General features: G+C 43.8%; 1 protein-coding gene across 1 annotated transcript; it reads left to right on the top strand.

Moving 5' to 3' along the window:
* LOC142196738 (uncharacterized) lies at nucleotides 1–26,287 on the top strand. The gene is made up of 7 exons (XM_075266713.1): nucleotides 1–70; nucleotides 10,332–10,482; nucleotides 16,621–16,714; nucleotides 16,882–17,000; nucleotides 18,411–18,553; nucleotides 21,977–22,174; nucleotides 26,114–26,287. The coding sequence occupies exons 1-7, from the start codon at nucleotides 60–62 to the stop codon at nucleotides 26,226–26,228; spliced, it is 831 nt and encodes a 276-aa protein (XP_075122814.1). The 5' UTR covers nucleotides 1–59; the 3' UTR covers nucleotides 26,229–26,287.
* The last annotated feature ends 475 nt before the right edge of the window (nucleotides 26,288–26,762 follow it).

The following is a 26,762-nucleotide window of genomic DNA, read 5'->3' as shown; positions in this document are numbered from 1 at the left end:
GACAAAGAAGTTCTGCAAATGAATATCACATTGAGAGATACAAAGTAAAGGAAGGAGACATGTCAGAAAGGTAAGAGCATGAGGAAATGTTCTGTCTTATTTCTCTAACTATCTACTATCAAGCAAATGTAAGACAATCTACTGTTACAGGATTAAGTGTCTTTTTCAGAGACCTGAACAGCTGATAGTGGCTGAAATGAGCAGAAAAAAAATGGTCTCTTTAATTGAATGTTCGGTCTAATTAAATTAACCTTAAACTTTGGATGGCGGCTTATTTAGGAGGCTTTTTATATGAGCAGATTGAAGTGCCTTTAGAAATAGATTGAAATCATTTCTTCAATTCAAGCTCCATTTAAAAGTCCTTGGAATGAAGTTTTTATTTTATAGCTAAATCTATTTTGTATGGCCTGGCCCCGTGCGCAGCATTATCCCTAATAACAGCTAATTGCTCCCTGGAATGTAAAAATACAATGTTATCATTTTGAGCTATGCAATTCCATTACATCTCATTCAGAATGGCCTTGAAATAATGTAACATTAAAGGCGTATAATAAAATCTACATTACGTATAATTTTACAGCGAATGCACAACAGCGCCATACGTTGCCTTAATTGTGCGATTCCTGAAAGCAATCACTATCCCTTGTTGTGAAGCCTATATCATATGGCATATAATGGCAATGAAAGCAGATTATAGCAGTGCAATTCTTCATATTCCTTTACATGGGATGCATCCAGTAATAAAATGTAGATTCACAATGAGTACAGACGAAAACTGAATGGACGATGTATCTGTTGAAGGTTTACATTGCCTCTGTAATCTCATAGATCATTATTTGCATAGGTTAGTAGACCTTCGCTTTAAAAGAGGACGCTTATGAAAAATGCATGTTGAAGTACAGGACAGAAACTATTGTATTGCTGTAGTGTGGAGAGTCAAGCATTTATCACATTAGAAATCACAAGGGCTAGAAAGAATCCAAAATATCTGAAAACGTCAATGACAAGGAAGCAAATGTAGTGTGTATTGTATGAGCAGGACACATGGTATCTGCACCGACTACTAGCTTTTATTTAATTAGATCTTGTCAGGAATAGACAAGGGTAGATCTGCACGCACTGTAAGTGAAGCCGAGCATGTGTATTACATGTGTTTGCATAGGTCAGGAGAAGGCAAAAGTGACATTTAGATAATCTCCTTAGAGGGCAAGTTACAGGGTCATTGAATGGTATATATTAAGAACTGCTTATATCAGTCACACATTTTAATGTAAATGTTCCTGTGGATTCTTAAAGAGGACCTTTCACCACCTCCACCCATTCAAGCTCTTAGCATCTTTTAATAGTTGCCAATCCACCGATTCCAGCACAGTTGGAATTTTCTCTCTAGCCCCCACCATTCCTGAGCAAGAAGTGCAGTTAGATTTGGTGCCTGGTGTGCTATTTAACCTCTGTAATGTCAGAAGGGCGGTATCAGGCAGGGGGCGTGACTCAGCGCTCCAATCAGAGGCAGCCAGTGTCAGAGCTCAGAATCACACCCCTTGTAGAGACCTAAATAGCATAATAGGGAACAAAATTAACAGCATCAATTGCTCGGGAATGGCGGGGAATAGAGACAAAATTCCAAATGTGCTAAAATCAGTGGAGCAGCATCTATTAAATGATATAAAAAAGCTGGACTTCTTGGAGGTGGGGTAAGGTTCACTTTAAGGTAAATTTTGAAGAACCTACTCATTTCAGCAGTACTGACTTATCATCTAATGTGTATAGGGGTGACTTTCTCTGATGGCAGATATCAGGGGAAAGAAGGACTGGGCAGCTGAATTTCAACATGTCCAGTCCTTTTGTTTTCAGGGGACTTAAACTGCTGCCAGAGGTGTCTGGTCACTGCCTACTCTCCACTTCCCACTGAGAACATAGTGAAGTTAGGCGCTATCAACCGAACGAGTGTTCATTCTACACCTATCTAAACTGTATGGCCAATCTTCTATCTGGGAATATTTAAAGGAGTATTTCAATTAGTACAAGTTATCCTGTATCCACAGGATTATAGATAACTATCTCAAAGGTGGGATCCAACTGGTGTGGTTCTGCCGAAAGGAAGCAAAGTACAGCACGCTGCGGAAAACGCCTGAAGAAAGGTCATGCCGCTTCTTTTTCTCTGCTAGCGGAAAAATCTGCTAGCAGCTTTTTTTTTTTTTTTTTTCTATCAGTCTACATAGACCACTATTGTAAAGGGGCTGATTTTGAAGCGAAATCCGCTGTCAAAATCAGCCTCTTTGCCCCCATGTGAACTAGCCCTAAGACTTAAGTACTGAACCACTGTGCTGCCCACACATAAATCCCCTATAGTCCTACAAAGTTATTTTAATTTCCCCATCTAAATGAAGCATCTCGGAATTTTCGGTATATTTTGGAATTAGTAACTGTAACGTTACTATAGTCTTTACAGGTATCATGTAATTGCATTGTATAGCATTGCATGATATACCTGTGACTTTCTTGTACGCTCTGCCCTATCTTTCATACTCTTAGTTTGTTATTGGTGTTCAGAGCCCAAAACCCATAGTGACCTAATACTTCTGAGCGCTTGTATCAGAGTTTGCTACTTGGCTCCAGCCTGCCCTTTGTGAGCTGAAGAACCTTGAATGATATTTTTTACCAATGCTGGCACAGTGTAACAAATTATCAGAACAAGAGAAACATTTGTTCTGCGGATGTATTTCGCTCACAGAAGACTAGATACAATTATAGGAAACCTCCGGCTGTAGGAAATGTTAGGAGTGTATGGATTTCCAGCCTCTGGATGTTAACAAGAATACTTTTGTTCATTGACAGTAAAGAGTTCTTGAAAATGGTGAGACATGTAACTTTAAATTAGACAGTGATAAAGCTGTGGGGGATGTTCACATGGAGTGTATTTTTCCATGTCAAAATCTATGTTAAGGGTGCATTTACATGGAGGAAAATGGCGCTGAATTTGGTGTGGAATCTGCATCAGATTGAGCACTGAAGAAAAAGCCTCCCGTTGACTTCAAGCTAGCAGAAAAAGGAACTCATTGAAGTTAATGGAAGGCTTTTTTTTTCAGCGCTGAATCTGATGTGGATTCAGCGCCATTTTTCTCCATATGACTGCACCCTAAACAATAACCACATCAAAGTCTCATTCTTGTCAGTGAATGTCTGTGATGGACATTCACTTGACTTTTCAGGATCGATTTTGAAATCTGATTTCCGATCATTTTTCATTTGAACCCGATCTCGATTCCTATTCCGATCCCAATGCAAGTCAATGGGATTTTTTTACTAATCGGAGATCGGATTTTAAAAACAATTTACTATACTATTCACTATACAGGATGGAATATAACAATTGAACGCTTTAATAGTTAGAATTAGGCTAACATTGTTAGCTTTTCCCACAATGCTTGGCCAGTAGCAAAGCATTGTGGGAAATAATCACCGATCTCGATCCCACCTAAAAAGATCGTGTTCGGAATTCCAATCGCGATCATGAAATTTTCTCGATCGCCGATCAGAATCCGATCTTTTCCGAACACGATCGCTCAACCCTAGTTATCACCCCAAAGAGCTGACTTTTGGCTTGGAGTTCGGGTTGTTTCTGAGGCAGTGGGATAGAATTATACAATTTACCATGCACCCAGGAGGATCCATTTTCATGGTTGTGTGCTTGGGATATATATTTTATAGTACAGGAAAAGGAAAGATCAGTGAGAATACAGATTGCCCTGTAAAGTACATCTGACATTTGTGGATTGAGGTGCACATTCTGGTCTCTAATTCTTTTATATTCATGGTCCAAGGCTATAGCTATAGGAGATATTGATATACTGCTCGCACCAGGTCCTGGAGCCTGAGGAGGTCAAAAGCCGCTGTGACATAAGAAGACGCCAGTATTATAAATGGCACATGGTCCACATTGAGACCCAGGAGCTTCTGCCATTGTCAGTGATATCTGATCAGTACATATCTCTACTAGAGATGAGCGAACAGTGTTCTATCGAACTCATGTTCGATCGGATATTAGGCTGTTCGGCATGTTTGAATCGAATCGAACACCGCGTGGTAAAGTGCGCCATTACTCGATTCCCCTCCCACCTTCCCTGGCGCCTTTTTTGCTCCAATAACAGCGCAGGGTAGGTGGGACAGGAACTACGACACCAGTGACGTTGAAAAAAGTAGGCAAAACCCATTGGCTGCCGAAAACATGTGACCTCTAATTTAAAAGAACAGCGACGCCCAGCTTCGTGTCATTCTGAGCTTGCAATTCACCGGGGACGGAGGTTTCCGTCCAGTTAGCTAGGGCTTAGATTCTGGGTAGGCAGGGACAGGCTAGGATAGGAAGGAGAAGACAACCAACAGCTCTTATAAGAGCTAAATTCCAGGGAGAAGCTTGTCAGTGTAACGTGGCACTGATGGGCTCAATCGCCACAACCCAGCTTTCCCAGGATCCTGAATGGAATACACTGACAGTGTATTCCCGTATACCCCATATATACACCCCAAATCCCCGTTCCAACGGTGTGCCCCCCACCTTCACCCCAGAAATACCCTGCAAGTCCCCTAGCAATAGAATTGGGGCTATATACACCCACTATTTTTGCTACTGCCATATAGTGCCATTGTCTGACTCTTAATTCAAAGAATATATAGGGGTTACAAATACCCTCATTTCTTGCTACTGCCATATAGTGCCATTGTCTGACTGGTAATTCAAAGAATATATTGGGGTTACGTGCACCCACAATTTTTGCTACTGGTATATAGTGCCATTGTCTGACTGGGAATTCAAAGAATATATTGGGGTTACAAATACCCTCATTTCTTGCTACTGCCATATAGTGCCAATTTCTGACTGGTAATTCAAAGAATATATTGGGGTTATAAATACCCTCATTTCTTGCTACTGGTATATAGTGCCATTGTCTGACTGGGAATTCAAAGAATATATTGGGGTTATAAATACCCAAATTTCTTGCTACTGGTATATAGTGCCATTGTCTGACTGGGAATTCAAAGAATATATTGGGGTTATAAATACCCTCATTTCTTGCTACTGGTATATAGTGCCATTGTCTGACTGGGAATTCAAAGAATATATTGGGGTTACAAATACCCTCATTTCTTGCTACTGCCATATAGTGCCATTGTCTGACTGGGAATTCAAAGAATATATTGGGGTTATAAATACCCAAATTTCTTGCTACTGGTATAAAGTGCCATTGTCTGACTGGGAATTCAAAGAATATATTGGGGTTACAAATACCCTCATTTCTTGCTACTGGTATATAGTGCCATTGTCTGACTGGGAATTCAAAGAATATATTGGGGTTACAAATACCCTCATTTCGTGCTACTGGTATATAGTGCCATTATCTGACTGGGAATTCAAAGAATATATTGGGGTTACAAATACCCTCATTTCTTGCTACTGGTATATAGTGCCATTGTCTGACTGGGAATTCAAAGAATATATTGGGGTTACAAATACCCTCATTTCTTGCTACTGCCATATAGTGCCAGTTTCTGACTGGTAATTCAAAGAATATATTGTGGTTACGTGCACCCACAATTTTTGCTACTGGTATATAGTGCCAGTTTCTAACTGGGAATTCAAAATGCGCAAGGCTCCCGGAAAGGGACGTGGACGAGGCCGTGGGCGAGGTCGGGGGAATGGTTCTGGGGAGCAAGGTAGCAGTGAAGCCACAGGGCGTCCCGTGCCTACTCCTGTGGGGCAGCAAGCATTGCGCCACTCCACAGTGCCAGGGTTGCTTGCCACATTAACTAAACTGCAGGGTACAAACCTTAGTAGGCCCGAGAACCAGGAACAGGTCTTGCAATGGCTGTCAGAGAACGCTTACAGCACATTGTCCAGCAGCCAGTCAGACTCTGCCTCCTCTCCTCCTATTACCCAACAGTCTTGTCCTCCTTCCTCCCAAAATTCCCAAGCTTCACAGAACAATAACCCCAACTGTCCCTGCTCCCCAGAGCTGTTCTCCGCTCCTTTCATTGTCCCTCAACCTGCCTCTCCACGTCACGATTCCACGAACCTAACAGAGGAGCATCTGTGTCCAGATGCTCAAATACTAGAGTCTCCTCCATCTCCGTTCGATTTGGTGGTGGATGACCAGCAACCCACCCTCATCGACGATGATGTGACGCAGTTGCCGTCAGGACATCCAGTTGACCGGCGCATTGTGCGGGAGGAGGAGATGAGACAGGAGTTGGAAGAGGAAGTGGTGGATGATGAGGACACTGACCCGACCTGGACAGGGGGGATGTCAAGCGGGGAAAGTAGTGTGGATGTTGAGGCAGGTGCAGCACCAAAAAGGGTAGCTAGAGGCAGAGGTCAGCAGCTTAGGCGAAGCCAGGCCACACCCGGAATCTCCCAAGATGTTCCAGTTCGTACCCAGCCCCGAAAAACTCCCACCTCGAGGGCACGTTTCTCGAAGGTGTGGAGTTTTTTCAAGGAATGCACCGAGGACAGATATAGTGTTGTCTGCACAATTTGCCTCTCGAAATTGATTAGGGGCTATGAGAAGAGCAACCTGTCCACCACTTCAATGCGCCGTCATTTGGAATCCAAGCACTGGAATCAGTGGCAGGCAGCAATGGCAGGACAAAGGCCGCCTGCCGTTCACGCCACTGCCACTGCCTCTGCCTCTGCCTCTGCCACTGCCACTGCTGACTGTGCTGGCGATGCACTCCAGAGGACGAGCCAGGACATCACTTCATCTGCCTCCGCCACTTTGTTGACTTCTCCCTCATCCTCCCCTGTTTCTGTCTTATCTCCTTCTCCTGCACCATCAAAGGCACCATCAGGCGCTTCTTTACAACAACCCACCATCTCTCAGACATTGGAGCGGCGGCAGAAATACACTGCTAACCACCCACACGCGCAAGCCTTGAACGCCAACATCGCTAAACTGCTGGCCCAGGAGATGTTGGCGTTCCGGCTTGTTGAAACTCCCGCCTTCCTGGACCTGATGGCAACTGCGGCACCTCGCTATGCCGTCCCTAGCCGTCACTACTTCTCCCGGTGTGCCATCCCCGCCTTGCACCAGCACGTGTCTCTCAACATCAGGCGGGCCCTTAGTTCCGCGCTTTGCACAAAGGTCCACTTGACCATTGACGCGTGGACAAGTGCATGCGGACAGGGACGCTACATTTCACTGACGGCACACTGGGTGAATGTAGTTGAGGCTGGGACTGCTTCCCAAACTGGCCCGGTGTACCTCGTCTCCCCGCCTAACATTCCTGGCAGGGACACGAGAAGAACACCCCCCTCCTCCTCCTCCTCCACCGCCTCCTCCTCCGCCACCGCCTCCTCCTCCGCTGTTAGATTGACTCCAGCTACGAGTTGGAAACGTTGCAGCACTGGCGTTGGTAGACGTCAGCAGGCTGTGCTGAAGCTGATCAGCTTGGGGGACAGACAGCACACTGCCTCCGAGGTGAGGGATGCCCTCCTCGATGAGACGGCAATATGGTTTGAGCCGCTGCACCTGGGCCCAGGCATGGTCGTTTGTGATAACGGCCGGAACCTGGTAGCAGCTCTGGAGCTTGCCGGACTCCAACATGTTCCATGCCTGGCCCACGTCTTCAACCTAGTGGTGCAACGTTTCCTAAAGAGCTACCCCAATGTTCCAGAGCTACTGGTGAAAGTGCGGCGCATGTGCGCCCACTTTCGCAAGTCGACAGTAGCCGCTGCTAGCTTAAAATCTCTCCAGCAATGCCTGCATGTGCCACAACACCGGCTTTTGTGCGACGTCCCCACACGCTGGAACTCAACGTTTCAGATGTTGAATAGAGTGGTTGAGCAGCAGAGACCTTTAATGGAATATCAGCTACAAAACCCTAGGGTGCCACAAAGTCAGCTGCCTCAGTTTCACATCCATGAGTGGCCATGGATGAGAGACCTTTGTGACATCCTACGGGTCTTTGAGGAGTCCACAAGGAGGGTGAGCTCTGAGGATGCGATGGTGAGCCTTACAATCCCGCTCTTGTGTGTTCTGAGAGAATCCCTGATTGACATCAGGGATAACTCAGATCACACAGAGGAGTTAGGGATAGCATCCGATCCGTCACAGCTGGAGAGTAGGTCCACACATCTGTCCGCTTCATCGCGTTTAATGGAGGAGGAGGAGGAGGAAGAAGAGTTGTCCGATGATGTGATGGTGATACAGGAGGCTTCCGGGCAACTTTGAATCGTCCCATTGTTGCAGCGCGGATGGGTAGACATGGAGGATGAGGAGGAAATGGAGATTGAACTTTCCGGTGGGGCCAGAGGAGTCATGCCAACTAACACTGTGGCAGACATGGCTGAGTTCATGTTGGGGTGCTTTACAACCGACAAGCGTATTGTCAAAATCATGGAGGACAACCAGTACTGGATCTTTGCTATCCTTGACCCCCGGTATAAAAACAACATCTCGTCTTTTATTCCGGTAGAGGGGAGGGCCAATCGCATCAATGCTTGCCACAGGCAATTGGTGCAGAATATGATGGAGATGTTTCCAGCATGTGACGTTGGCGGCAGGGAGGGCAGTTCCTCCAGTAGGCAACCAAGTTCTCACCGGTCCACACAAACGAGGGGCACACTGTCTAAGGTCTGGGACACCTTGATGGCACCCCCTCGCCAAAGTGCCGCCACGGAGGGTCCTAGTGTCACCAGGCGTGAGAAGTATAGGCGCATGTTGCGGGAATACCTTTCCGACCACAGCCCTGTCCTCTCTGACCCCTCTGCGCCCTACACGTATTGGGTGTCGAAGTTGGACCTGTGGCTTGAACTTGCCCTATATGCCTTGGAGGTGCTGTCCTGTCCTGCCACCAGCGTCCTATCTGAGAGGGTGTTCAGTGCAGCCGGTGGCATCATCACTGACAAGCGCACCCGTCTGTCAGCTGAGAGTGCCGACCGGCTCACTTTGATAAAAATGAACCACCACTGGATAGAGCCTTCATTTTTGTGCCCACCTGTGTAAAGCACCCCAACATGAAACTCCATGTCTGTACTCAACCTCTCTAATTCCTCCGCATCCTCATACTCATCCACCATAAGCGTTGCACAATTCTGCTAATACTAGGCTCCCTCCACCCTGATTTCCACCAACTCTGCTGGTTAGAGGCTCCCTCCACCCTGATTTCCACCAACTCTGCTGGTTAGAGGCTCCCTCCACCCTGTTTTCCCACAACTCTGCTGGTTAGAGGCTCCCTCCACCATGAATTGGTCCAAACTGGGCTGTTTAGAGGCTCCCTCCACCATGAATTGGTCCAAACTGGGGTTTTTAGAGGCTCCCTCCACCATGAATTGGTCCAAACTGGGCTGTTTAGGGGCTCCCTCCACCATGAATTGGTCCAAACTGGGGTTTTTAGAGGCTCCCTCCACCATGAATTTGCCCAAACTGGGCTGTTTAGAGGCTCCCTCCATCATGAATTGGTCCAAACTGGGGTTTTAGAGGCTCCCTCCACCATGAATTGGTCCAAACTGGGGTTTTTAGAGGCTCCCTCCACCATGAATTTGCCCAAACTGGGGTGTTTAGAGGCTCCCTCCACCATGAATTTGCCCAAACTCTGCTGGTTAGAGGCTCAATCCACCCTGATTTTCAAAACAAATGTTGGTGCCAACCTCAACTTACTACAAGGGCCAAATTCACTGCTGGTGACAAGCTCTCCTCACTGCAAGTGCCAAATACACATGTTTCAAGGTGTTTTCCTACTGTCTGAGAGGTGGTATTGAGTGTGTAAAGTGTGTAGTTGTTAGGCTGTGATGTTGGGGTAATAGAGGGTCTTTGGTGTGTTAGATGCCCCCAGACATGCTTCCCCTGCTGTCCCAGTGTCATTCCAGAGGTGTTGGCATCATTTCCTGGGGTGTCATAGTGGACTTGGTGACCCTCCAGACACGGATTTGGGTTTCCCCCTTAACGAGTATCTGTTCCCCATAGACTATAATGGGGTTCGAAACCCGTTCGAACACACGAACATTGAGCGGCTGTTCGATTCGAATTTCGAACCTCGAACATTTTAGTGTTCGCTCATCTCTAATCTCTACGCATTCGTAATTCATGACACATTTGTATTACAGATCTCAGAAAGCAATGATATAGCATAGAAAAGACAGTTTTCAGCTTCCATTTTCTGTAGCTGCTTATACTTAGACATAACTTTTCCAATGATGTGCTTTGTGAAATGAAATATTATGCATTAGCAGAAGGCCGACATCTGTTTGAGGGACAAGCGTGTTGACTAGGAATCTAATGCTGAAATGAAGCATAGCTTGTGATTTCCATGCTCTGCTTATAATATTATCTCTTCAGCTCCTCAGGTGTGAACACAAGCAGTAACAGCTTCTCTAAATCCTATTCATCGCACTGCTCTGATCTAAGCGAAACCAACACATCTTTACCAGTCTTGTCAAGTAACAGAAGAACATTGCAGCAGAGCTGTGATTCCGGCATTTCGTCTCCAGTGAGTATTTTCCATTTCCATATGTATACATATAATGAGATGGGCTGTGCACAGTGCAGCTAAATATCTTGTTGCTTTACACTTTATTCATCTCTAGCTGAGTGCATTCTCTACTCTATAATAACAGACGACATCTCCCTCCAGGTTTACAAAGTATATGAATAACATGGCTAAAGGAGCGCCATCGCACAATGTTCTAATGTCATAGTGTTCTAGCAATATATTCTATCACAATGATCCCCAGTCATCGGTATAGCTCACAGGTTGGGAAATAACCTTTGGCAGGACCTTACTGTAGCAAATGCATTCATCTTTTTATTGTAAATTGGCTATAAAGGAGCTTGCAGAAACTTGGCTAATTTACGTCCATGTATCTTGGCCCTTACATTTATTGGTTGACAAGGTCATGCAGTATCAGTAGCCTTCTATAATATAAGGAACTATATATACCTAAGGATAGGTCACAGCCACTAATTCGTAGCCTTCGACAACCCCCTCCAATTTTACTACATTGAGTGTCAGGCTCTCACTGAGAATAGCTGATTGGTATGGAGGCCAAATGTTACCCTACCCACCAATTCCCGAAAACTGAGCATAATGGACATCATTTTGACACATAAAACCATAAATTACAGTCTTATTTAGTAATGTTTATAGGAGCTTGTTAGAGACGGTTGTCAACTTCAGACACCTTAAGTATCTATTATATCCGCTATGTGTGATTTGCTGAAAAAATTAACCCACGGTGGCACCAGCTAAAGTGCAAATATAAATAGGAAAAGTATCTTAAATAATGGGTACAGATACAGAGGTATCTTTTCTTACCCTTTGTCTTGGCTGGACATGCCCACATGCACCATAGGTATGCCCACATGCCCACATGCACCAGAAGTATTGGAGCACCTACACATTACACCTTCAGGAGCTTTTATAAGATAAGATAAGATAAGATAATCCTTTAATAGTCCCACCTTGGGGAAATTTCAGCGTGTTACAGCAGCATAGTAATACAGATACAGGATAATACAGAGTAATATGTTACAGACGTAGACACAGATAAGCTGAGAAGAGAAGATATACTAGGAGTCCATGGCAGCTAAGGAAAAACAGAAGAGAAAGAGGAAGACCTCATGGTCATCCTCATAATCATTAGTTCTCTGTGCGGAGAGCTCTTCGTTTGGTCTGATGTAGATTATACAGCCTGGTCGCGGTTGGAAGGAAGGACCTGCGATAGCGCTCCTTCTCACACTTGGGGTGAAGCAGACGGTCGCTTACAGTGCTGCCAAGTCCCATTAGGGTCCCATACATGGGGTGGGATTTGTTCTCCCGCATGGAGGTCACCACAGACAGTATCCTTCTGTCACCCACCACCTGTACTGGGTCCAAGGGGCTCCCCAGGACAGAGCTGGCCCTCCTGATCAGCCTGTCAAGTCTATTTCTGTCCCTGGTTGATATACTGCTTCCCCAGCAGGCCACACCGAAAAAGATGGCTGAGGCAACCACAGAGTTGAAGAAGGCCCTAAGAAGTGTCCCCCGGACTCCGAAGGCCCTCAGCCTCCTGAGCAGGTAGAGTCTGCTGTGGCCCTTTCTGTGCAGTGCCTCCAGGTGATCAGCCCAGTCTAGTTTATTATTGAGGAGCACGCCCAGGTACTTATAGGTCCTGACTATCTCAATACATGTTCCTTGGATCTCCACCGGGGTCGGAGCACCTCTCCGTTTACTAAAGTCCACCACCATCTCCTTGGTCTTCCCAGCATTAATCCTGAGCTGGTTCTGCTGGCACCATTCTACAAAATCCCGGTTTAAGTCTCTGTATTCCCTATCATCGCCATCAGTGATAAGGCCGACTATAGCAGAGTCATCGGAGTACTTCTGTAAGTAACAGCTGGATGAGTTGTGCCTGAAGTCAGCAGTGTACAGTGTGAAGAGGAATGGGGCAAGAACTGTACCTTGAGGTGCCCCCGTACTACAGATCACAGTGTCAGACACACAGTCCTGGGCTCTCACATACTGAGCGCGGTTTGTCAGGTAGTCTAGGATCCAGTTGGACAGGTGATGGTCCACACCACCAAGGTTCAGCTTCTCCCTCAGTAGCCCTGGCTGAATGGTGTCATGTCATGACATGTCATTTCAAATCCATAGACAATAATATGGAGTTGATTCTCAATTGTGCAGTTATAACAGCTTCTGTTCTTCAGAGAAGGCTTTCTACAAGATTTTTGAGTGTGTCAGGAATCTGTTCCCATTCATCCAGAAGTCTCGGATGATAGGGCCTGGCTCTCAGTCTGCAATCTAGTTCATCTGAAATGTGTTCGGTGGGGTTGAGGTCAGGGCTTTTTGTGGGCCAGTCATGTTCTTCCAAACTAAACTCTCCCAACCATGCCTTTATGGACCTTGCTTTGTGCACTGGGGCACAGTCATGGTGGAACAGAAAAAGGCATTCCCCAAACTGTTTCCATAGTTAGAAGCATTCAATTGCCCAAGATGTCTGGTATTCTGGAGCATTAAGATTTCCCTTCACTGAAACTAAGGGCCAATCTCTTCCACCACACTTTATAGCTGGCACAAAATAGTCAGGCAAGTAATGTTCTTCTGAAATTTGCCAAACCCAGACTTGTCCATCAGACTGCCAGATAGAGAATTAACCTACAATTTTCCAGCAAATTCAAACCATATACTTGGGCACATTCACATTAATTAGTACAACCTACATGTATACTCCACAAAAAAATCACAACATATACTACTCCTCCATAGAGACAAAAGTGATGCAGATCCCTAAGCACAGTTTTTGTGCTGTTGTTAATGTCCGGAGCTTTGTAACTCCGCAGTTATTGAGTCAGCAGAGTCTTGGCGAATTTTATACTGTTTTATACGCCTCAGCATTCGGCAGCCCTGCTCCGTAACTTTACATGTTCTACCACTTTATTTCTGAGTTGCTGTGGTATCTAAATGCTTCCACTTTGTAACATTACTACTCACAGTTGTTCATGGAACATTTTGGACAGAAGAAATTTCATGAACTGATGTTACGACGATGACATCCTATTACAGTGCCAGGCTGCAATTCATTGAGTGCTTAGAATGAGCTATTCTTTTACATATTACATACATACATCACAAGACAATATAACAATATCCTTAAAGCGAGCCTTCCAGGTCTAAAATGCTATAAATCAATGCAGTGAAAATCATCTTTTTACGAATATGAAAATAAGCCTGCAGGTGCACCAGGGGCAGGCCCAACGTGTCAGGTTTACTAAAAGACAGCTCCAAGTGTTTTATCTCTTTTAGGAATTGCAGCTCAATAACACCCCTGTAATTATAGTCAATGGGGTCTGCGGGGCTCCTTGTGTAACCGCTGTTATAGTGGTCTGACTCTCTTGCGGGTGGATAGTCAGCACTAGTGATTCACTATAGAACAGCATACTGAGCAATATGCTGAGTTCTATACCAAGCAACACCAAAATGGCGCTCAGACCTGCGCAGTACCGTTCTGAATGGAGCGGAACTGAGCATGCCCAAGAATTCAAATGCAGCAGCGCGATCTGGCAGGAAGAACATCCAGGGAGGAGGAGGGTCAGACGGGGAACAAGCAATGGAGGGGTGTGAATAAAGGTATGACGTGGGGGGGATGCTCGCAGGCCCTGGGGAATGCCCAGGGTGCTGGGTCCACTCATTTACATAAAGTAATTAACCAGGATGACAATGGAACGGTGGGGAGAATCTAAAAAAAGGTAGTAGTAGAATAGCCTTTATAAAGGCTATCCAGGAATGTCTATCTCAAAACCACTGACACCAATGATAGGATCCCTTTAAGTGCACTGTAAACAGACTATCCCAATTGTAATGTTGATGAAACATTAGAAAACCTTTTGACATTTCATTTGCTGACAACAGGCATATGTTGAGAGTATAAATAAAATAAATCTTGTTGAACAATGTAGACTTTACTGGAGTGCATGTGTCATAGGGCAGAATGAGCCGGTATTTCTGAGTTTCACATTTTATTAGAATTATTTAGTGTTTCTTAATGTTGTTCACATTGTGCTTATTAGAACATTGTCTAATATGTTATTCTAATCATTATTCTACAGAAATGTGTACAGTATAGTCACTGGTTGTATGTTGTTTTATGGTTATAATCACTGGGTTGTTTGGTGGATCATTGCTGTGTACTAGGGGGTCTAAGGGTAACATATTCATAGAATTTGTTTCCCTTTCATCGTCAGGATTTTCCTACAAACTTGAAAACACACATGTAAGCTTATTCACTCTCTATGAAATCTGCCCATGTGCGGCATATTGAAGGCTCCCTGTCTGCTTGTCTACAATACATTTCTATTACAGGCTGCACTGTGCAGTGTATTGTATAGTATAGTATTGTATTGTATATAAACGAAACCCATTAGAATTTGGCACAAACATACCGTAGGTTTTCTCTTATTCCACACCATTCTGAATTTTTTCCCAGCGTCCCAGTATATTGTAAGGGATACTTAATAGAACCATTATGAATTACAATTTGTCTTGCAAAAAATAAGCCCTAATTTGACTCTTTGAAAAGAAAAAGAAAAAAGTTATGGCTAATGGAAGGAGAGGGGTAAAGAACAAAAATAAAAAAATGGCTGCAGCAGGAAAGGGTTAATAATAATCTAGCGATTTTACCGAAGCCTGCAGTATTGTAATGTGGCAGTCTATGGTATAAGAATTATGATAATTGCTTGGGAGGAATCTAAAAAAAAGCGTTTTTTTTTAAATTCTAATATAATAAAACATTCTAATGACCTGCCTTGCACTAAGTTACATATAAAGATAAATTAAATTTTTTTTTTTACTAACAGCATTTCTAAAAAAAATGGCTGTATTATCATCATCATCATCATCATTATTATTATTATTATTATTATTATTAATAAACCATAACAATTTTTTATCCCATTTAGTGAACACCTTAACAGATACAGTACCAAAATGCACAAGTAAAATTTTTTTCTATTTTACCTTCCCATAATATTGTGTAAAAAGTGACCATAACATCATACATTGCGCAAAATGGTCTCAATCAAAACTACAGCTTGCCATGTAAAAAAAAAATGACCCCTTATAGAGTCCATACATGGAAAATTAAAGAAGTTGTGGATGTCAGAATATGGGGCAAAATATTTTTTAATTTAAGTTTTTATTTTTGTTAACGGTATTAAAACATAATAAAAACTTGATATGGAATAACTTTGATCCTGCTGACATATAGAAGAAAGACAATGTGTCATTTTACTGCATAGAGAAAAGGGCTCAACAGCCTAAGGTTGGGGTCCCACGGGCCGGAAACGTGGCAATTTGCTGCAGCACAGACACACTGTGATTTCCAAAACTGGCGGTTTTGGAAATTGCAGTATGTCAATTATATCTACAGAAACGCCAGTGGCTTTCCTGTAGATACAATTGTAACAGAAAGTCCGCGGAGGAGAACTCTGTGAACTTTCTTTTCAAAGCGCTACGGGAAGAACCACGATGTGTTCCCGCTGCGTTTTTTCCCGCAGCCCTTTAGCGCTGCGGATCGTCCCGTGGGGCCTTAGCCTAAAAGCTTCAAGTCACGCCTCTGCTCTTTTTAGTGATTTTGTGAAAGTTAGGCCCCATGTATCAGGCCACAGTAAAAAGGCGCTGCAGGAAAAACCATGTTGGAAATGCATTGTGGTTTTTCCAATAGTGCTTTTCACAGAAAGTCTGCTGAGGTGTACTGCCCTGAATAAAGCATAGATAAATCTGTAGAAATGTGTATAAAGACTAGCGCTGGGCCTATGTCATCAGTGTGTGTATCTTAGAATTGCATTATGGTGGCACGCTAAGTTCTGAGAGCGTCTAAAGGGCTCCAACCTCATGTAAGAGATGAAGATTGATTACATTCGCCTCCATGTCAGATGTCATAATGGCGCACATACTAAGTGCCTTGATTTAGCTATTCTTTAAATCAGAAGAGTGGTAACTTTTACTTGCATATTTAATCTCAATTGTCCTTGTGTGACTTTGGTGATTTCAAGGTGTTGCTTTCCGTGGTTTAATCATTTTCAAGTGTTCGGTGAATTCACATGAAAACACTTCAATACATAATTAGTTCTTTCTTCTCCGCATTTAAAGCTTCCATGTGATGCCTTCAAATATCTAACTTGGCACAAGTTGAAAGAACATGATGTACAGGGGACTCAAATTCGTTGTCCTAGAGTGAGAGAAGGTAACGTAAGAAAGCTCTTATCTGCAAAAAGCATTTGCTCAAGTCTTACAAAAATGTTTATCCACTCAGCCTGAGCCACGTAACGTCTCCCTATTATTATTATTAGCAGATGAATACATCCCGCTGTTTATTCTTTTAACATGTGCATACATTTTATATGAACAAAGGGCCGACAGAGGATGAACTTGTAACAAGAGGAGAGGCTTGTCTATTCCAAGAAAGGACACACACAAACGATAAAGAGATATGGAGGCAGAGACTGCAAGAAAACTGGGAGAATTGTCTGGTAAGACTGAATATGCTCAACTCTGGAAGTGAAATATGAATAGTAGTATCTCCTGTCCCATTACCAAATACTATGATTTGGGTTGAGCAGATCTCGAGATTTCAGGATCAATTTTAAAATCCGATTTCTGATAATTTTCCAGCCGATCGCGATCATGAAATTTGGCCGATCGGGATCCGATCTTTCCCGATCCCGATCGCTCAACCCTAATTGTATATTATATATACAGTCGGGTTGAGCCGATCTTGAGATTTCAAAATCTGATTTTCGATCAATTTCCCCATTGCAAAATTTGCTTGATTGCTGATCTTTCCCGATCGCTCAACCCTAACTATGATTAAAATGACGACACATAGGAACAATGATGAAACTTTATTCTGATATCTTTCTTATACTCTCTTCTATTCATCTATATGAAGCCTAAAGCCTAATGTTTGCTCCTTTCTTACCAATACATAATGTTATGTAAAACTCGTTTGGAGTGTGGAATTGTGTACTAGTAAAATGATCTCCTGTATTTTGCCTTTTCATAATGTATTTGCTAGGAACTGTCATTGCAAAGTTATGTAAAAACTGAAAAAGACACAAGGGAAACTTTGCAAGGAGTTAAGAACAATGTCAGTAGATGCAGAGAACTTGTAGCCCTGTTTCCGAGCAGTCAGACTTTGCAAGTTTTCAGTCTGTTAAACATGTTCACAATGCATTTCAAGTGATATTTTATCATGTTTTAGCACTCCATGGAGACATAAATTGGCCTTTGCCAGTCCGAACACAGTGTAACATTCCTTGAAATATATATACAGTATATATATAACAAAGAGCTGTCTGGTGTCTCTGAAAGCTTGAAACCATTAGAGACAATAAAGCCAGTATGACATGCCTCAGTGACTGGTTTCCTTCACTGGTGCATACAGAGGTTGCAAAGCTTTGCACTACAAGGTGTTGTAGACTGCCCCAGGGAGCCAAGAAGACTCCGGCTTCAATGCCGCCTGCTTACAATGAATTCATACATAACAAACTGTAAACCATGACTGACTATGTGCAAATGACTTGTAACGTAAGCCGTGATTGTTATAAAGAAATCCAATTTTCTCTGAGAGCAGCTGAAGTGGAACTTTTAGCAGCTTGTTAGGGAGTATGATAAATCTCAGAAATATCCCAGAAATAATATATTTCTGTGAAAATTATATATTGCTGTTTTTCATAGCATAATAAAATTTCAATTTCTCCGGGAATCGGTTTTTCCCCTACATTTTTATTTATGGCTAGTGTATAAATTCCTCATAAGGAAGGCAAATTGTAAAACATGAGAAATGGGTAACATTGAACACCAAACATCAAGAATGGGGTGAGGAAGGTCACATGATGGGAATTCAACCCTGTGACTGACTTATACTTGCTCATTTGCAGAATCTAAATCTATCTTATCAAGATCTTGGGGATCCGTACCAAGAAAACAACTTTCATCGTATTCTTCGTCGTCTGATAAGAGTAGAAAGACTTTGGTTGGTTGACAACTCATTAAAAGACTTGAGTGCCATTCGATTGCCAAGGTACGCAATTTGCGCATGCGTGGAGTTTAAAGGGGATTTTTGGGTTTATTCAATTAGGATAGGTCATTGATTAGAGATCGGCAGGGGTCAGACTCCCTAGACACCCTCATATCAACTGTTTCCTGAGGGCTTCTGCTTCACAGACCATATGATCTCACATTCATTAGTCAAATGGATGGTTGCAGCTCAGTCCCATTCAAGTGATTGGACTGAGCTATGATACAAAGCATAGTCATTTTCACTCGGTTGACAGCTCATTAGTATGCACTGCACTGTGCTGTCACCTCTGTATGGTGAATATTAATAGACAAGCTTCTAGAGCAGTGATGGCGAACCTTTTAGAGACCGAGTGCCCAAACTGCAACCCTAAATTTTCGCGGAGTGCCAACACGACAATATAGACTTAATACTATGCGGATCCACAATTGCGGACAGTTACTGACCAAAAATTACAGTCATGTGGGGCTTTACAGAGCTTTCAATAATACAAACAACGTTGTACTGAAATGTAAAGGTCTCGGCATTTGGTACTTTGAACAATTAATTTTCACTATTTACATCGCACAGGATCTGTTTTATAGTTACCGTGTAATATTCTTACATCCTGTACTAATATCACGTCTGCTATAAAACAGATACTGTGTGATATAAATAGTGAGGGGACCCCAGACAGTATTATATGCTCTGCAGTGGGCCCACCACACAATATTATATTCTCCACAGTACCACAGTAGCCCCCCAGTGTTATATGCTCCGCAGTAGGTCCCCCCCCCCACAGGATTATATGCTGCACAGTGGCATCCACACACAGTATTGTGTGCTTATAAATAGCCCCCCCCAGTATTATATGCTCTTTAGTACACCCCCCAGTATTATAAGCCACCCCAGTATTATAAGCCCCCCCAGTATTATACACTCCCCCCAGTATTATAAGCCCCCTCAGTATTATACACTCCCCCCAGTATTATACACTCCCCCCAGTATTATACACCCCACCCAGTATTATAAGCCCCCCCAGTATTATACACTCCCCCCAGTATTATAAGCCCCCTCAGTATTATACACTCCCCCCAGTATTATACACTCCCCCCAGTATTATACACCCCACCCAGTATTATAAGCCCCCCCAGTATTATACACTCCCCCCCAGTATCATACACCCCACCAAGTATTATAAGCGCTCCCCCCAACATCATATACACAGTGAGCCACTCTCATACTCACCCCTGAAGAGCCGCCGGCACCCACCTTCTTGTCACTGGCGGCGCTGATGACGTCATCGCGCCCGCGTCGGGGCAGAGGTCAAACTCTGCAGCCAGTGTAGACCGCGGTCGCGCGATCCGCGGCCTACCCTGACAGCTTTCAGCTGTATGTGCATTTGCACATACAACTGAAGGCAGTGATCGCTCATCAACGGGGAATCCTGTACCGGATTCCCTGTTGGTGAGCGATCCGGGCGACCGCACGCGTGCCAGCATGGAGGGCTCTGCGTGCCATCTCTGGCACGCGTGCCATAGGTTCGCCATCACTGTTCTAGAGGATCCGCCACCAATTTAACTTTATTGTTTTTTTTTTTCCCCATTAGGTATAAGCCAGGATTTGAACCCAAGAAATGGAGTATGCAAAGCTGTTACCCTACTGGCTTAGTTACAGGCACTATCAGTTTAAGTTTTTTTTGTTTTTTTTCTTATTCTACACTTCAGTATTGTACTGTCCCCACATATTGTATCGGTATATAAATATATCTCTATATGTGAATACATCATTTGCTTAAAAATATATTTTCTAAGTATACAATGTACTGGCATAGAGATATTTCTTTATATATCATATGTATGCAGGGAGATATAAAAAGGTTGGTATGAGAAAAAAAAACTACCTGTTAAAACTAATGGAGCCTGTTGTTTAGCAAGTTACAGTAGGTGACAGCCTTGTATGCCCCATTCCTCAGCGCCGCACCTCCCATTAGGCGACCTGAAGCGACCGCTTCAGGCGGCGCTATGTCAGGGCCCCAGGGAGGGCGGCATTTTGGCTTACCTAAGCCAGTCCAGGACAAGCTGTCCTGGAGTGGCTTAGCACCGAGCGGTGGATTGGGGAGGCCGCTGAAGCAGCGCTGCTCCAGCAGCCTCCCCTCACGCTCAGGCAGAGAGCAAGTCCTCTCCTTACCTGCTCTCTGCCTGCAAACGCCGCTAAGCCCCACCCCCTTTGCTTCGCCCCTTTGCACTCCGCCACGCCCCCTCCTCCAGGGGGGTGGCTTTCTGTCGTTCGCCTCGGGCGGCGAAAGGGGTAGGTTCACCCCTGCCATTCCTCATCTTCATTTCTGTTTTTCAGGCAGCGTTTTTTGTGTAAATTTGTTTTTTGCAGATATGCAAATAAAGATCACGGAGCATTGGGGGAGTTCCCCCTGTGTTCCAAGCACAGCAGTGTCATTGCTTTCAGTGTGTTCGCTCCCTCCCCCTGACTGTTGTATTAATGCCCCCATCGATGATAAGCTCCCTTGTTCTGCCTCCTCTTCTACTGTGTCATTAGCAAGATCGCAATCTCATGCATGCGCTGTCAGCTCTGCCACTTTGGATTTGGGCAGAGCCAAGAGCGCATGCTCCAGTGGCCATCTTGGTTTTCATGGTCGCCGGAGCTCAAAGTAGCAGAGCTGACAGCACATGCACAATACTGCGATTTCGCTGAAGACTGACGCTGCTGATGACGCAGCAGAAGAGGAGACAGGACAAGGGAGCTCATCATTGGAGACGGCGTAAATACAACAGCCAAGAAGAGGGAGCAAAAACACTGAAGGCTATGACGCTGCTGTGCTTGGAGCACAGGAGGAATCTACACTCTCCCTGTGCTCTGTGATCTTCATTTGCATGTCTACAAAAAATGAATTTACACAAAAGCCGCTGCCTGAAAAACAGAAACAAAGGTGGAACTAAAATAGCCTTTATAAAGGCTATTCCATCGTAGGGTTAGTGAAAAATGTGTTTTCTCAGTGATAGAGTCCCTTTAAGCATGTTTTTGAAACTTCAGAATTAATAATCAAAGTTCATGATTCAATACATAACAATGCAAATACGTAATAATAGAAGTTTTGTACATTTCAGTTTGTAAAACAACCATATCATTTTTTCTTTGTTGCCAAACATCCATTTTAAGAAAATGGTACCATACATGTCCGCAGGTTGCTCAGTCCTATTCACTTTACTGGAGCTGAACTGCAATACCAGACACAACTTTGAACAGGAGTGGAGATATTTTTTGAAGAAAGCAATGACATTTTTATACAACACCTTAAAAACTGACTTCCCTGTTATGTCTCTAGTTGTCAAGTTGGCTTGTACTTATACTTGGACTTAGAATAATTCAGTGTTGTTGTCCACGCAGTCATAAACGGTGCAAAACATAATATTCTGACTTTGGTTGTTACAGGTGCAAAGAGTTAAATTTAAGCAAAAATCACTTTCGGTCCTTTAAGCAGCTGCCAAAGCTTCCTGCAATCCAGCACTTATCACTTGCAGAGAATAACATTGAATCTTTGAGTGGTCTTGCAGACTTGAAGCATTCTCCACTAGAGTCACTTGTTCTGAAGTCAAATCCATGTGAGTTTTTGGAAGACTACAGGCTACGGTGAGTTACAGTCATTATGTTGTTATATACTATATCATGCCTGAAATTTTTCATTGTTTGCAGTGGCCTAACTAGGAATGGCTGGGCCCCAAGGCAAACATTTGACTCCCCTCCGATCCCGACCCCCTTCCCCAGCATACACCATATTCCTGCACACACTATTCTGCTTCTTGCTCCAGCGCACTCCCCAATACTTTCGGCCATCTTCAGTGTTGGACCAGATGTCACGTGAGCCAGGCCAGTGTTGTGACGCATAATGATGCCGGCCTGGACCATGTGATGTCTGAGAAGTCACCAAATAAGCTCACATATTGTCAGAGCAAAGGAGATGTAAGTATCAGTATTTTTTATGTTCCCTCAACTTCCCTGGGCCTCTGATCATTATACTCTGAGGGCTGAAAAGACTCCAGCGTATAATGATAGCAGTGTTTGTTGGCCCGCGGACTCACTTACCGATCCCCGTTCCTGCTCACAGCCACCTCTGTTTCTGTTTCCGCAGTAGGGGAAGCGCAGGTGGTTGTGAGCTGTATCGTGGATTGGTTAGTAAATAGGGCCTGTTACATGCTGGTTTTATTCCAGCAAGTAAGGACTATTTAAAAAAAGAAAAAACATATCAGGGGCCTGCCGTACCCCTAACGTCCCGGGCCCTGTGGCAGCCGCTACCGCTGTTACCCCGCTATTTGCAACACTGATTGCTTGTATTTTTAGATCCTGTACTTCAGTGTAAACCTCATAAGCATACAGGTATAGGAACATATTTTAAGATAATTAATAATTTACTTTTTTTTGTGGACCTGGGCTGCCACTAGTTTTTCTGGTGCTTTAAAATATTGAAGTCAGTGGCGTAACTAGGAATGGCGGGCCCCGTGGCGAACTTTTGACATGGGGCCCCCCCTCCCCAAACCGATGCCGAAGACCTCGACTGACCCCCTCCTCCGCACTCTATTATGTCCCTTAGTAAGCCCTGCACACAGTATTATCCCCAATAGTGTCCCCTGCACACACAGTATTAACCCCTATAGTGTCCAATGCACACAGTATTAACCCCCATAGTGTCCCCTGCACACACAGTATTTACCCCTATAGTGTCCCCTGCACACAGTATTAACCCCTATAGTGTCCAATGCACACACAGTATTAACCCCTATAGTGTCCCCTGCACACACAGTATTATTAACCCCTATAGTGTCCAATGCACACACAGTATTAACCCCTATAGTGTCCAATGCACACAGTATTAACCCCTATAGTGTCCAATGCACACAGTATTATCCCCCATAGTGTCCCCTGCACACACAGTATTTACACCTATAGTGTCCCCTGCACACAGTATTAACCCCTATAGTGTCCCCTGCACACACAGTATTAACCCCTATAGTGTCCAATGCACACACAGTATTAACCCCTATAGTGTCCCCTGCACACACAGTATTATTAACCCCTATAGTGTCCAATGCACACACAGTATTAACCCCTATAGTGTCCAATGCACACAGTATTATTAACCCCTATAGTGTCCAATGCACACAGTATTATTAACCCCTATAGTGTCCAATGTACACACAGTATTAACCCCTATAGTGCCCCTGCACACACAGTATTATCCCCCATAGTGTCCCCATATGTCCCACTGTGGACACCTATAAACATTTATTATACTCTGGGGTCTGAAAAGACCCCAGAGTATAATAATCGGAGACCCGGGGGATTAAAACCATTAAAAGAACAGAGACAGTTGCTTACCTGTTCCTGTCGGCTGTCCTGTCCGCTCTTGTCCAGCTTTAATGACGTCAGACGTCACATGACCCAGGAAGCTGGCCTGGGTCATGTGACGTCAGACACGAATGACGGAGGCCTGGCAGGATCGTGGAGAGGTAAGTAACACAGTTTTTTATGTTACCTTACCCCTCCCGGTGCGCCGATCATTATACTCGGGGGTCTGCAAAGACCCCCAAGTATAATGATAGCCTCTGTGGGCCCCGCAGTGTCACTTGCCGATCCCGGCCCAGCCAGGATCGGCAAGTGAATGGGGCCCGTAACGGACTTTAAAAAAAAAAAAAAACGCAGCGGTAGCGGCTGTCACCGGGCCCCCTAATGGCCCGGGCCCTGTGGCAGCTGCTACTGCTGCTACCACGGTAGTTACGCCCCTGATTGAAGTGACACAGTGTAACAAATAAATAAGACAGTGTGGTATGGAGAAGTGAGAACAGTGTTTACCAAGTCCCTGCTATTCTTCAGGACTCCTATGCATGCTCTTGTTATCTAGTTACATCATGGTATTCCCTTCAGTATGCCATTTCCCCCTTTATTATGTAGTGCCCATTGTCTACCAGCAATCGTTTTCATACAGTTGCATTTCCGGATCATTCAGTACTGCTTTGTTTTATTCACTTTATGTTCGTTCCATAAAGTTTATTTTCTTTTTCTGAAGCAAAAATCTAGGTCTGCCCATTGACTTTTAGTTTTGGAAGATGCTGCATTTTACGTTACTTGCCAAGTGGATGGGATTCTGGCTAATCCCATCCACACGTTGCAGAAAAAATCTGCAGTAAACATGCCTTGATTTCAAAAACACGAGCATTTTTAGGAATCACAGCATGTCAATTATACCTATGGAAATGCTGGTGTTTTCAATATAGCTATAATGGAGGCAGAAAGTCTGCAGAGGAAAACTCTGTGGACTTTCTGTTCAAAAAGCGTCAGAAAAATATGCAATGCGTTTCCACCACAGTATTTTCTGCAGCGTTTTTTGTTTGTGGTTCGCTTCGTGGGGCTTATGCTTGGTTTACATCTGCGTTGGTATTCCGTCCGGTGCAATCCGCATGCCCCCCCCTCGAACGAAATAACAAACGCAATTGCAAGCGCTGTGCATTAAAGGCACATGGACCCCATAGACTATAATGGGGTCCGTGAGCTTGCCGTGCGCTGCCCGCATGAAAAATGTGAACAAGAAAGTAGATAGTGAACTACTTTCCTGTCCACATGTTCCCTCCGGAGATCTGGTGGCAAGCACACGGACCCCATTATAGTCTATAGTCTATGGGGTCTGTGTGCTTCCACTGGCACAGCACTTGCAGTTGCATTCGGTATTCCATTCGGGGGGGTCCTTATGCGGACTCCCCCGGACGAAATACCAACGCGGATGTGAATGAGGCCTTAGCGTGAAGCTGTGCTGCCCAAGAATTAGACAAGTATGACTGTTTCTGTAAGCGCTCATTCACATCTGCACCACTCTGGTTTCTGCTGGTTCCTCGGGGGCAGCAGACTCGATGTAGTCATGTCACTACATTGTCTTTCCTGTTTCCAAGCTTCTGGAAGCAGAGACGGGCCAAATGGTGAAGCGGGAAGCTTCCTGCTTAACTATTGCCTTCAACTCATCTGTGTCATGTGGATGAAGATGAGATGAAGCTGGGACATACCTCTCACCATTCAGGACAGCAGGTCACCACCCAGAATCTAGAAATTGTCCGGTTTAATCCAGGATGGCTCAGAGGTAAAAATAGGGTACTTCAAAATCTGTTTCGTAAATCTGATAATTTATGATTGATGGCCTGTTCTTAGGATTACTCCTAAATAAGATAAGATAAGATAATCCTTTAATAGTCCCACCATGGGGAAATTTCAGAGAACCGATCAGGCTCTGGGTTTCTGGGTCCAACATGAAAGCAAAATAATGCAGCATGACTATAACATATGAATAAAGCCTTAGTGTATCTGGTGCGCTGTAAAATCTGGTTAAATGTTGTTCTTGCAACCATGTTTTTTCTGTAGTAAGTTTGAGAACTCTTTTGATTTTTTTTTTTTATTTGATTTATTATTCAGAATTATCTAAAGGCAACAATTTGATACAAATGAAATACTTGACATTATATACACAGATAACTGCTCATGTTTGTAGCTCATATTCTTTATGGTGATATATATCTTTTAATATTTCAGAGTGTTCTCCTTTTTGCCAAACTTGAAAACTTTAGATGGAATTCCAAAACTTCCAGAGGACTGGTCGGTGGCAGAAGAAAGCCATTTTTTCACAAGCAAGTGCACAATTTTGTAACTATTTGCTACATTGGTGCCTAAAATCTGAAGCAGATTTAATTGGCAACAAGCAGCTTATTTTTTCAAGGTGCTGAGCACATTGTATTTTTGATAATAATAATAATAGTAATAATAATAAAAATATATCTTGAATATTCTTTGTTTTATCGGGTTTCATTTTTTAAGGGAATTAAACAAAATCTGTCATTTGAAAAAGCTCATTCTGCTTCACCCCGTCTACGCAGCAGGATTTGCAACATGTGAATTTTCAGGGAAATTCACATCAGAAACCCACAGTTGAAACCTGGATTTCTACCACAGATCCACATCTGGATTAGAGTCAATGAACTTCATGGAGCTTCAGTAAATGTTGGAATCCATGTGAGTTATAAACATGCTGGAAACGGTAGAGCTATTTATATACATTTATTATTTTAATTTTCTTTTGCCTACATATTATTTGAATGTTCTGATGATCCGTTCCATAATGGATTTTTGATACTGATGACCTCTGCTAAATCCATTTTAATACTCTGGTCAGAGCACCAGGTGC

This window comes from Leptodactylus fuscus, chromosome 3 (genome assembly GCF_031893055.1).
Source record: "Leptodactylus fuscus isolate aLepFus1 chromosome 3, aLepFus1.hap2, whole genome shotgun sequence".
Lineage (NCBI taxonomy): Eukaryota > Metazoa > Chordata > Amphibia > Anura > Leptodactylidae > Leptodactylus > Leptodactylus fuscus.
Note: the sequence above shows the minus strand (reverse complement) of the source record. Positions and strands in the feature narration are given on the sequence as shown.